The sequence below is a fragment of the Exophiala bonariae genome (assembly GCF_035927105.1).
Source record: "Exophiala bonariae strain CCFEE 5792 chromosome Unknown scaffold_8, whole genome shotgun sequence".
Lineage (NCBI taxonomy): Eukaryota > Fungi > Ascomycota > Eurotiomycetes > Chaetothyriales > Herpotrichiellaceae > Exophiala > Exophiala bonariae.
The window spans coordinates 682,512-695,193 of record NW_027042483.1 but is presented as its reverse complement, the minus strand read 5'-3'; the positions used below and the strand labels follow the sequence as shown (position 1 = coordinate 695,193).

The 12,682-nt window shown below is 51.2% G+C and overlaps 5 protein-coding genes across 5 annotated transcripts; 3 read left to right on the top strand and 2 right to left on the bottom strand.

The window, feature by feature from the left end:
- Window positions 1-263: 263 nt before the first annotated feature.
- LTR84_012685 (uncharacterized protein) lies at window positions 264-2,593 on the top strand (the record flags this gene model as incomplete). Its single annotated transcript, XM_064856202.1, has 4 exons — window positions 264-691; window positions 742-769; window positions 826-1,305; window positions 1,355-2,593. The coding sequence occupies 4 exons, from the start codon at window positions 264-266 to the stop codon at window positions 2,591-2,593; spliced, it is 2,175 nt and encodes a 724-aa protein (XP_064708102.1).
- Window positions 2,594-2,824: 231 nt separating this feature from the next.
- LTR84_012684 (uncharacterized protein) lies at window positions 2,825-4,114 on the top strand (the record flags this gene model as incomplete). Its single annotated transcript, XM_064856201.1, has 1 exon — window positions 2,825-4,114. The coding sequence occupies one exon, from the start codon at window positions 2,825-2,827 to the stop codon at window positions 4,112-4,114; it is 1,290 nt and encodes a 429-aa protein (XP_064708101.1).
- Window positions 4,115-5,152: 1,038 nt separating this feature from the next.
- On the top strand, window positions 5,153-6,756 carry LTR84_012683 (uncharacterized protein; the record flags this gene model as incomplete). The annotated part of the gene is made up of 2 exons (XM_064856200.1): window positions 5,153-5,445; window positions 5,505-6,756. The coding sequence occupies 2 exons, from the start codon at window positions 5,153-5,155 to the stop codon at window positions 6,754-6,756; spliced, it is 1,545 nt and encodes a 514-aa protein (XP_064708100.1).
- A 919-nt stretch (window positions 6,757-7,675) lies between these two features.
- Window positions 7,676-8,984, bottom strand: LTR84_012682 (uncharacterized protein; the record flags this gene model as incomplete). Its single annotated transcript, XM_064856199.1, has 2 exons — window positions 7,676-8,850; window positions 8,906-8,984. The coding sequence occupies 2 exons, from the start codon at window positions 8,982-8,984 to the stop codon at window positions 7,676-7,678; spliced, it is 1,254 nt and encodes a 417-aa protein (XP_064708099.1).
- A 624-nt stretch (window positions 8,985-9,608) lies between these two features.
- LTR84_012681 (uncharacterized protein) lies at window positions 9,609-11,392 on the bottom strand (the record flags this gene model as incomplete). The annotated part of the gene is made up of 3 exons (XM_064856198.1): window positions 9,609-10,251; window positions 10,310-10,744; window positions 10,791-11,392. The coding sequence occupies 3 exons, from the start codon at window positions 11,390-11,392 to the stop codon at window positions 9,609-9,611; spliced, it is 1,680 nt and encodes a 559-aa protein (XP_064708098.1).
- Window positions 11,393-12,682: the final 1,290 nt, after the last annotated feature.

The following is a 12,682-nucleotide window of genomic DNA, read 5'->3' as shown; positions in this document are numbered from 1 at the left end:
GACATCTCAACATCCTCCTTACAACCACGCTTCTCGCATCTAGCAATGACTCTTATGCCCGAAGCGCACTGTTGCCTGATATTGGGTTCTGTGAGATACCATAACTATCCACTGTAAACCTTCCAACATTGAGTATCGCGCGTTCCACCCAAGTCTCTCCGTGCACTCCTGATAGTCTTAGTATCGACTGCACCTCCTTTAGCTTCCCATGAAGCGTGACAGGGGTACTGGGGTGCATCTTTAATAGCCACCGAGTCATAGGCATGGCAACCGCGTCTGGATTAACGGAAAGTCACCCTTCAGATCCGCATGGGTTTCGACCACATGTCAAGCCACACCGGATCCTTGCCTGTGTGCTCTGTCAGCAACGGAAGGTCAAATGCGATCGTCAATTTCCATGTTCCAACTGTGTCAAGTCCCGGGTACAGTGTGTTCCGTCGACACTTACTCAGAGGAAGCGAAAACGAAGATTTGGTGATCGGGAACTGCTGGACCACCTCCACAAGTATGAGGACTTGCTCAGAGCGAATAACATCCCATTTGAACCACTCCATCAAGATTGGGCCCCGAGGCCGGATACATCCAATACACAGCATGCCTGGAATTCTGGTGATGAGATGCCAGAGACCAGAGACACAAGGAACTCCACCCCCTCGACTACTATCAAATCCGATGGAGGATATCAACCAAAGTAAGCGCGGGGGAAAGAAATCTCGCGAGAAGTTGGCTAATTTTATCCAGGAATGTTTGGCATGCCATGAGCCAAGGTGTATGGGGAATTTGCCATGGTCTCCACCTTTGTATAGAGGCTAACCGTTGCATTAGTTCAGAGATCCAGGTGAGGACTCTGATTCCTCCCAAGACGAAGTGCGTGAAGCCATTATGAAGAAGGCGTGGGAACAATCATTTGGAGATGATGAATTATTGCTTTTTGGCTCACGTGTTACAAATGTTGATCTGTCCGCATTACACCCTGATCCCGTCCAGATCTTCAAACTCTGGCAGGTTTATCTTGACAATGTCAATCCATTGCTCAAGGTCACTCATGTTCCCAGCCTGCAAGGTCGCATCATTGAAGCGGTCAGCAACATGAGTACTATAGCTCCAACCATGGAAGCGCTGATGTTTAGCATATACTGTACAGCCGTGGCAAGTCTTGGGTCTGAAGATTGTCAAACTATGTTTTCTGGCCCCCAGGACGATCTTTTGACGAGATATCGCTATGGCTGTCAACAAGCACTATTGAAGTGTGGATTTCTGCGCACAGATGATCGTGATTGTCTAACAGCATTATTTTTATTCCTCGTGAGTATAACTAGAGAAGACTACTGTTCCGTTTGGCTGATCAGGACAGGTGTCCGCCCGGCTTACTACTGTTCCTCAGTCTCTTGCCACTATCCTTGGTTGTGCAGTCCGGATCGCACAGCGTATGGCTCTTTATAGTGAGGCCGCTTTGTCACAACATCCCCCTTTCGAGGCAGAAATGCGCCGGAGACTGTGGTGGGCGCTGGTATTGTTCGATACTCGGGTTTGCGAAACCACAAGTCACCGGATCGTAACACTAGAGCCTACCTGGGATTGCAGGGTTCCTCTCAATGTGAACGACTCTGACCTTCGGCCCGAAATGAAGGAGCTTCCGGCCATGTCACGAATCCAAACAACTACAACCGATGCACTCTTCGCTGTTGTTCGGTGCAAGCTTGGGGATTTTATTCGGCACAATGAGATGCACCTTGATATCACGAACCCTGCTCTAAATCACGTTGTTCGAAACTCTCCACGGGAAGAGGTGGATTTGGGAAAGTTAGAGAGTGAACTTGAGGAGCAATACTTCAAGTACTGCGATGAGGGAAATGCGCTTCACTACATGACCATATGGGCGACCCGGGCAAATATTGCCAAGTTTCAACTCGTGCTACACTGTCTGAAGCATTCCGACCCATCCGTGGCTCGAGAACAGACACATCGCGATATTGCAGCTTCGTATGCGTTGAGAATGCTTCAGTGTGACACGAAGATCATGTCCTCGCCACTCACGAGAGGATTTCTATGGCTGCATAAATTGCACTTTCCATTTCCAGCATATTTGCGCATTGCTCAGGACTTAAGAACACGCCCATTCAACAACCAAAGTCGACAAGCTTGGGAGGTCCTAAGTGAGAATTTCGATGCTTGGGCCTGGTTCCTCGGTGATGTGGGGAGTCCTATATTTCTTGTTTTCGCCAAAATGATTCTATCATCGTGGGAAGCTAGCAAAGCTCCAGAAGAACCCCCAGAAACGTCGGCGGTTCCGAAGATCGTTTCGTCGATCAGAGAGATCCTGGGTCGAAGCAGCGCTCCTGCTGATGGCATTGATGTAGGGCAGTGGACTACTGGAATGGATATCAACACCAACGATTTCTCGACATCGGAGTCTTTGCCAATGAATCTAGTTGATCAGAGCCTGCCTTATCAACTGGCAATGCACGATCGTCATATGTTTGGGCCGGACATGTACTCTGGGATGGCACAACAGTCCATCTTCGGACTGCAGGATCCATTCAGCTGGAATCCACTACGTAGACATCCTGGTTCAAGTTGGGGAGGGTTTTGAGCATCGGGGAGGAAGTAATCACCCCTGACTTCAAGTTGTACGAGTAGAAGCTACGGCGGATCATAAAATCACCACTTACTGTTTCGCCCAAGCCCTCACGTGACAATCGACTGCCTGCGATTCACTACGACCAGCCTGCTCAATCCTGTGTAGACACAAAATCACTCGTCTTTCTCAAGTTCTGCGAACGAAGATCTGGAAAGCAAATTGAGTCAGCGACCGATTCCAGCAATGGCGTCGCCCGAACTCACCGCAGCACTGGAGTCGGTGGAAGATAGTTCGGTGGCAGTCAAGACAAGGACATACACCGACCTACTTTCACGACTGACGACTTCGCCCTCTCGTTCAACTGAACAACATGCTACTAATCTCGTTACATACACTGATTCTCTGTTGACCTCGTCACTTGGAATAATCACGATCCGTCCACTCCTAACAACCCTGATCCAATCTCTCGCCTCCTCTGCCTCAGAGGTCAAAGTCGCAGTTGGCTCCCATCTCGCCGAAGCGCTCCAGTCACAGTTGGCGTCTTTTGAGGAACAAGATGCCGCCGTCCGAGAGATCCTGGCGGGGGGTTATGAGGCGGAAGAGGAATACAGCGCAGCAGCAAAAGCACTACAGGGGATCAATTTGGATTCGACCCAGCGACAGGTCGACGATCGCAAGAAAGTCGAAACATGGATCCGTATTGTGAGGAACTACTTGGAGGATGACGATACTGTGGCGGCGGAGACTGGTCTGAATAAAATCAAGAATGCTGCTGCTGCGGTACCGGTGTTGAAGGACAATCCGGATCTCAGACTTCACTACCAATTGTCACAAGCACGGATTCTGGATTCTCGACGGGATTTCCTGAATGCATCTGCAGAGTATTTGAGTGTCTCTTTCAACAGCATCGCCGACGAGGATGACCGGAGAAGAGCTCTTTCAGCGGCCATAAAGACGGCGATTCTGGCACCTGCCGGCCCACAACGCAGTCGAACGTTGGCGAAGTTGTACAAGGATGAGAGATCCACTGAGACTGAGGAATACGGCATACTGGAGAATATGTTCCTCGACCGGCTACTGTCACCCACGGAAGTCGAAGCATTTGCAGCGACTCTTGCTCCTCACCAGTTGGCCAAAACTGCTGACGGAAGCACAGTGTTGAGCAAAGCAGTCATTGAGCACAACCTGCTCGCAACCAGTCGTTTGTATGAGAACATTACCACAGCTGCACTGGGACAGATTTTGGGTCTCAAGGATGGCAAAGATGAGACAGCAGCGGAGAAAGCTGAAGACTACGCCGCTCGGATGGTGGAACAAGGTCGTCTTCGAGGAGAGATTGATCAAATTGCAGGAGTGATCATTTTCGAGACCGTTCCTGGAGTCGAATTGCGTGGACCCACGAGGGACCTTCGCGAGTGGGATTTAGGCGTGCAAGGGTTGGTTGAAGATGTCGAACGCTATACTGCGGGCATTGCTGAAAGCTTTCCGGTGCGCTCCCTTCCTTGCAATCTACAGTTGCACAGCAAAAGCTAAGTGATACGTGCAGGATCTTACATCGGAGCAGATGGTACATTGATGCTCGGATTAATTTCCTCTTGCGACAGCCACACCAAGATGTCTGTTTAGTCTTACCTGTTCATAAGCTCGGAAAAGAGCAACGCAGGGATGAGGGAACGCAGATGATGTGAGTACGCAATCAGAAGGACACGCAAGTCACTTGATAGTGCTGATGTAAGTCACAGAGCCAGAGCCTTGTCTCAACGTGTCACCAACTGAGATGAAAACCCGCAAAAGATCCCTCATCGGGATGGAATCGGATAATGCGCATGGCATAAGATGACGGAGAGGGTATGATTGCATCCCGAAGCGTCATGGCAAAAATTGAACCGTGTGGAGCAGTTCTCACATTGATAGGGACGTGCACAAGTGGCCGGGCAGAGTTCGGGGTTTGGCTGCAGTGGTGCAGGTTCACCAGAGCGGCCAACGACGGCTATGAATCAGATGAACGAAATGAATTCTCATAGGTCTCTTTAACTGGCAGGCTTCTCCGGAGGATGAGTATTGGCATTAATGCCACTGGCAGCAGAGGCCGAGGGAACCCAGAGCCAGCCGGGCTTAGGCTTAGGCTTAGGCTCAGACCGTCCCCCCACCAAACGAGTCAGAGCCCAGAGCGGGGTACAGTATCAGCAACCCGAGATGCCCATGGGCCATGGGGAACTCCAGTTACTCGTAAGCCACTGAAAAGCTCTCCCGCTTCCTCCAACATTCAATTGCCATTTCCCGAGATTTGCAACCGATCGCGACAGGACAATCCGTCACGCGTGGCCGCTCTGCCAGTGCAAGACCGTTCGTGTCTATTCTTGCCTGCTATTGTGGGCACCAATACCAGTGGTTCCATTGCGTTGCTCGTAGTCGAATTGGTGACTTGCTCTCAATGTTTCCTCGAGAGGATATATAACATGTCTTCACATCCCGCTTGACCTGGAAGTGTCTTCATAAAGATCGAGAATCTCACTTTCTTTCCATCGGTGTTTTCATTATTCAGAGCACACAGTCTTCTTCGTCGCAATCATGTTTCTCACTGCATTTTTGACCCCATATACCCTACTCCTCCTCCCAATCCTCTACTACATTCTTCCATATCTCCGAAATAACAGTTTACGGAAAATCCCTGGTCCTCTACCAGCGGCATTGTCGAATCTATGGCTATTGTACCAGGCTCGACGAGGCCGAAGATACCTCGAAGTCGACAAATTGCACAAGAAACTGGGCAAGGTTGTGAGAATACAGCCCAATCATGTCTCCATCGCCGACGTGGACGCCATTCAGACCATCTATGGACATGGCAATGGATTCTTGAAGAGGTAAGACCATTCGAATTTGCATGTCTTTGCATAACAATGTACTAATCGAAAAACCCCAGTGATTATTATGACGCCTTCGTCTCGATTCGACGAGGCCTCTTCAACACCCGTGACCGAGCTGAACATACTCGCAAACGCAAGGTCGTCTCCCACACCTTCAGCGCCAAATCCATCGGCCAATTCGAGCAATACATCCACGGCAACCTCGAGCTCTTCGCCAGCAAATGGACCGACATGTCCAAGAACCGCAAGAACCCAAAGACCGGCTATGCCAGCCTCGACGCCCTCCACTGGTTCAACTACCTCGCCTTCGACATCATCGGCGACCTGGCATTTGGCGCCCCCTTCGGCATGCTCGAGCACGAACGCGACTTCACCGAGATCCGCAAGACGCCCGACGCAAAGCCACAGACCGCCTCCGCCATCGAGGTGCTCAACCGCCGCGGCGAAGTCTCGGGCACCCTGGGCTGCTACCCACAGCTGAAGCCCTACGCCAAGTATCTCCCGGACAAGTTCTTCAGCCAGGGTGTCGAAGCGGTCGAAAACCTGGCGGGCATCGCTATCGCACGCGTGGCGCAGCGACTCGAGAACCCCAACACGGACCGGGTCGACCTGCTCGCACGCCTGATGGAGGGCAAAGACGCCAACGGCGAGAAACTGGGCCGCGAAGAACTCACCGCCGAGGCCCTGACGCAACTCATCGCCGGCTCCGACACGACGTCCAACACGGCGTGCGCCCTGCTCTACTACGTGCTCCGCACGCCGGGCGTGCTGGCCAAACTCCAAAAGGAACTCGACGACGCCATGCCGGCCGGCGTCCCCTCGTACGACCAAGTCAAGGACCTGCCGTACGTGCAATGGGTGATCAACGAGACGATGCGTATCCACTCGACGTCGTCACTGGGCCTCCCGCGGCTCGTCCCCGGCGCGACGCCGGAGAACCCCAACCCCAAACCCGTCGAGATCCTCGGCCACCGCTTTCCCCCGGGCACCGTGCTCTCGGTCCCCAGCTACACGATCCACCACAGCAAGGAGATCTGGGGGCCCGACGCCGACGAGTTCGTCCCCGAGCGCTGGGACGAGAAGGCCCGCCTCACCCCGGCCCAGAAAGACGCCTTCATCCCCTTCAGCTACGGGCCCCGCGCCTGTGTCGGCAGGAACGTCGCAGAGATGGAGCTCAAGTGTATCGTCGGCACCGTGTTCCGCAACTTTGAGTTTCGGGATGAGCATGACGGCCCCATGGAGACCCGCGAGGGGTTCCTCAGGAAGCCCCTGGCTTTTAATGTCGGTGTCAAGTGTCGTGCGACTTAGATACTTAGATGTCAGGTCGGGGGTTTGTTGTTGTTGTATTGTGGGCACGTGGAAGTGCAAGTGTCTGGATTTCAAGGATGACGAGACCAAAAAAAGTCCAGTGAGGAGTTTTTGATTGTACAGGAAAGATGATGACGACGACGATGATGAGTATGATGTGGGAATGCACATCTGCACGACTCGAGGATAGGTCTCATACAAGGCTGTTACGCAACGAGTGGTTTTTGTCTCGGCACACTGAAGTGGGTGTTGTTTACTTTTCCGAGTTCTTTCTCTCTCGGATTATCAGGGGCGGGTCTGGTTTCCCATCTGCATCATCCACCTATTACTCCTCCACGTGTACGCGGCCAGTTGAGTACTTTTGTGGGTGCGGCCAGCTTCATTTGCTGCGGGGGCAGGCGTTATTTGATATGGCGGTTCGGTACAAAATTTGAATCATGATTAACAAACAACAAAACAGTGATTTAGTTGTTGTCCGAGATTGAGTGCGATTTGTTGTTCGAAGCTTCGAAGATATGCCTTAAATACCCAACGTGAGAAACGATCTTGGTCCACTATTTAGTACAGTAACGTATTGATGTACCTTGGATTGTGGATCGCGATTTCTATATTTTGTTCCGCAACAGGTATGTGGGTAGAAAACGAGCATACTGAGATACCTAGAGCCATATTCTATAAGCAATGCCTAGATCCTTGTGCCTGCGTAGAGCCATTTGGCTCTTCACTCAGGCCTTGCATTTGAACGGATATTCCGCCGGCCTCTGAGACCCGCATTTTCAAAACGCCGATGCTATGCTCAACTATACGATTGATGATACAAAAATGGTCTCGCGATGGGACAAGATAATGTGCATCGAGGGATTTCCCGAAGCGCATCAAAGGGGCTGTCAGTATGAAGGCGCCTGCCCAGCTCTCCCAATCACAGCTTGGCCTTCAGCTGAGATGTCTTCTCACCTGCCTTGCTCTCATCGATAGGAATGACAACCATCACAGTGATATCGTCCACTTTTCCACCGTGCCAAGGATCAAACGGGAAAGCCTGCTGGACCTCCTTCGCGAAGGGTCCATCGCGCTTTTTGTTCATACTAGCCGCTTTTGCTTCACCAGTGATGGCCGCAGCAACGACACTCTGCAATGTTCCTGGCAATTTGTGCTTTTGAGGACCCAGCGACTTGTCTACTAATTCCGGTAGCACCGGAGAAACCGATAGCCCCTGATCGCGATTCCGAAGCCACGCACCGGTTGCTCGCATTTGGTTTGAGACAACGGTTAGAACGTCAGATGAGCTCAGGTTGTCCCAGACGCCATCTGTTGCAAGTACTAGCACGTCGCCGTGTCGAAGCATGTGTTCGGCCAGATCTGCCCGATCAGATTTGTCATTGAGGGGGAGGCCGCCGAATACCATGGCTCGGGCTAAGATTTCTGGAGGGGTGATGCTCAATTGATAAGGTGTATTGAATGCATGGGTCTGGGGATTGGAGTAATGATGAACTGCCCCAAGCCTGAGTAGTAAGAAGCCCGAGTCACCCAAATTCGCTATACGCATTCGACCGTCGCCGTCTGTAACCGCAACACAAGCAGTGGTGCCGCCTGCTCGAATGGTGGGATCCGCGATGGCCTTCTGATAGCCGATTTCTAGTAATTGCTGCGGACCGAGTCGCTCGTCTAACGGCCACTCCAGTGCCGTTTCCGCCATATAACCACAAATACCATGAGAAAAGTCGGCAGGATCAACTCCATGTTCGGTCCAGCCTCCGACCCCATCCGCAATGGCGAATGCGGTCACATTCGAGTCCTTTCCAACCCGTGAAGCAAAGTATGCATCTTGTCCACTGTCTGGTCTGTGAGATCTCTTCTCCTGTAACGTGGAACCGCGTTGAAAGCCTAGCCCGCCGACATTGCTGGGATGAAAATCAAAGGTGCTCGCCTGCGGACGATATTTGTTACCCTTTCCGCTTGATGAAGCAGATATGTGTAACGAGATGTGAGGAATTGCTGAAGCGGCTCGAGGCGGATCTGCGTGCGATGAGGAATGTAGAGGCCGTATACTTGTCTTGGAAGGAACGAGGCCTCTTTGGAAGTTCCGTTGAAGGTCTAACAAAAACACGGTAAGCAAGGGCCGGTTCTTGATGGTTCAAGGAGTTCGCACGTGTATTTACATGGGAGCTTTGGAAGCCCAATGACCGTGAGAATATGATCGGTGCACGAACGGTACCAGTAGTGGTCATGTTGTTGATATTCGTGAAAATGAGAGGTGGAATTGCGGTCGACAAGCAGGGCGATGGGAAATGTTGTCGCGGTTCAAGGAAGAAATACCGGAACTCGAGTGGCAGGCATGATCGGTGGCAATCTGGCAGGTCTATATATAAACATCGACTTGTTTGAAAGGTGTTGAGCAGCTGGATGACAACTTTAGTTCTCCCTGTCCCATATTGGAAAAAGTTGACGATCACAATCTCCGCCGCAGCCTTCCCGTCACGTGGTCGACGAATAAATTCCGTTGTCAATGTGCTCCCTACCACCTAATACCGCTTGTTAGCCCTCAAACGTGGAGTTCATTGCGTAACAGCACTCTCTATGCTGAATTTCTAGCCCCAACAAGGCTCTATTCATTTGATACACACCGGTCCAGGTGTGGTGGGGCACGATACATGTCAATTGGAAGCCTTCTGTGGAAACTCAATAGCACAACAGGAACTATGGGTATATATTTGAGAGAATGCCTCGTCAGAGAATCCAAAATCGCGCCATCGCCCGTCTGTGACTGCCGAACTCATTGTCGTGTGCCCAATAATCAGTAAAGCGCTCATCAACGCAATCCATCGACCGCTCGACACAAGATTAAACAAATCTCAGCTTTCGAAGCCATCTCGAATCTCCAAGAATTTCTGATATCTGGGTCTGGTCCAGCGGCGAGCTTTCTTTCCCCAGATGATCATTGGGACCGTGAGCATCATGAACCCAAATGATAGTACCCCCAAAGCGATAAAGGTATTCTTGATACCACTTGCTTCAAGCCATTTGCTCGCCACGAAGCTGAAGATGCAACCGAGAGTATTGTTGATGACTGCAACTCCTACCATGCCCTCCAATACCATGTCATCATAGGCATCCACGAGATATGCCATGGATAAATCTCCTGCACAACCCCAACCGAAACCGATGAAGGCAAGCCCGACATAAGGGACGGGCCAAGACCACCCATTGTTGCTGCCAATACCAAACAAAAACATACCGGTGGGGAAAATTGCTGCTGCAAGGAACATGAGCCATAGGCGATGCTCTGCTTCCGTTACACCGCCGTTTCTTTTGGCCATCCATAAGACAAACTTATCACTACCCCAACCCCCATAGATACAGCCGATGACGGCACCAATAAGACTCGGGATGCTCATGTTACCGACAGCTGCATCGGTATAGTTCCATGGTGGGCCATACCAGTTATCTTGCTCCACGGTCAGATAAAAGGTGAGGAAAGCATCCTGAGCACCCCATCTGTGTGTTTTGTCAGTCCAATCGAGCTTCCTTTCACCTTGAAGGCGAGATGACTTACTGTATACCAGAATAAATGACAGCAGGAAAGGTGAAAACCCTCAGAGTGTGCAAGAGTCTTCGGCCGTACTGCTTAAAGCCAGTACCACGCAAATTTGCTGCCGGTGTGATGATTGCGATCTGCTGCCAGTATGTTTTGCGTTTCTCCTGTTTCGCGGCCGACTGTTGTTCGAGGCTTGCAGACATATTTCGCTTTGGCTCGACCTTCTCATTATCGGTCTTGTCTCCTACCAAGCTCGATCTGGTCTCGCTATCAGCTCCATCCGTCGTAGGAACACCATCCACAAGATACCTCTCATCTGGGTTGGTACGATGCAAATCTCGACGGAAGGTGGTTTCTTCAAGCCCAAATAGGAAGAGAATGAATGTCGCGCCGTTAATAATGGCTCCGAACCATGCAATCCACCTCCAACCCAGATCCGAGTTTGCGATGTAACTAAATTGTATTAGAGTAATGCAGCTTCAGGGCCCGAGCCACTTACCTGGCGATCAGAGGTCCCAAGAATGTGCCTATACTCGTGGCAAGAATGTATATGCCGAGAACAGATCCTCTTTGATGCTGGAACCACAAATCCATCAAAGAAAGCTGGGCGGTCGCTTCGGCCACAGACTCGGAAGCTCCAACGAAAAGTTGGTTCCACTCGGCATCACCGACTTTCTGAGTCCTTGCAAACCAAATACTGCCTACCACACCAAACAGCAACCCAACAAGGTAGAGGATACGTCTGCCATAGAGATAGACAGCTGGAGACGAGAGTAAGCACCAGTATCCAATTCCGATGAACAAGATTCCAGCGCCGACGTTATAGGAGTCGTAGCTGATGCCTAATTCTAGATTGGCTCCGTACGAGGACGAACCAGCATCGTTGGAAGTCGCTGCTGTCAAACCGGTAATAAAACAGACCAGAAAGCTGTGCCAGACCTTTCGCGGAAGCGACCATTGAAGAGGGTCGTTTGGAGAATCGGTCGGCTGAGGTACCAGCACTAAATCGCCATGTTTCTTCAGGCCAGCATCACTCTGGAGAGGATTTCCATTGGTGTCGTATAGTCGACGGGTACCGGGGAGAGTCTCATCGAAATCCATGTGATTTGGGATGCTGTATAGTATCACGTGTGTGAGGTGCTGTATATCACGCACGTGGGAAATATAGATGTCACGATGACGGATAAGGAGTTGAGAGAAGAACAGGAAAACAATGAATGATTAATGAGGCTAGGATGGCCGTGGTCGCACTTATTATGGATCCAGACAGGATGCCATGTTTTTTGCGCCTCGCCAAATCCCCAGTGGCGGGATGGTCCTTATCGTGGGCGATCAGCTTTCCAAAGGGCAGCAAATGCAATGTTGCATGAGTTTCAAAGAAAGCGTCAGCTCGGAACTAGGATGGTGACTAGCTTCCACGTAAACCCCGCAATAAGATGAAGGATATAATTTGCCGGTGTGGTGCAGGGTTTGGATCTTGCTACGGAGTAGTACCTACGAGTAAGTATTGACTGACAGGCTGGTGGGGTGCACGAGATGATTCTCATCTTAGCAGATACGGTGTTGCTTCTGCTCCCAGTGGCTTCATTATTGAATGGCTCTTTACTGGTCTCCGTGACATTCCAGCACATCACAGTGCCTGTAGGATCACGCGTCTGGAGTGATGTTGGTGTGCGCCGCCAACGAGTAAGTACCCAAGTGGCTTGTACACTAGACCCGAGGCATGCCTAGCTCCCTCGAAACCTTATCAGCGGCAAGACAAGGCCCTTGCTCACCAGCAGGATAAGCGAAAATCGAGATGATCAGCACGTCTGGAGGATGGCCACTGATGGCCAAACGAGGGAAGGTCATGCCGCGTAATTCTCATGACCACCAGAATCCTGCAGGTCGCGGTCCCTACATGCTACTTCGCACAAAGAGTTTGACACCGTCTACCAAATATGATCGTTTCCTGAGCTTCTTACCCCTCGAGCTCGATCTCCCTCCAGATAATCAACTACAGGCGTCAGACTGTTGCTTGAGAGCCTTCAAGGCAGGCCATTTACGAGGAAATATGGTTCGCTCATGGCTCAGGCTTGTAATTAGGCCCCGGGAGGCTTGAAGAATGCTTAATTTTGTCCATGAGGACGCCTGGTGGGCACCAGGAACCCACCGGCAACGCAGCTGCCTAACAGCAATCATGATGACTATCACGCTGGCTCTTGCCTCTCTGAGTGGCTCCTCCTGCCTGCAGCTCCACCATATGTGGTCGATTGATTGGGTGCTCCTATCTCCGTGAGGGCTGGACTTTCCTATGAAGTCCTAGCAGCTCCTGCCCCTCCTATCTTCCTGGCCAACTTGAACTTGAAGCCGAAGTCGTCCAACTCTTACTTGGGTGGCCATCTTTATCTA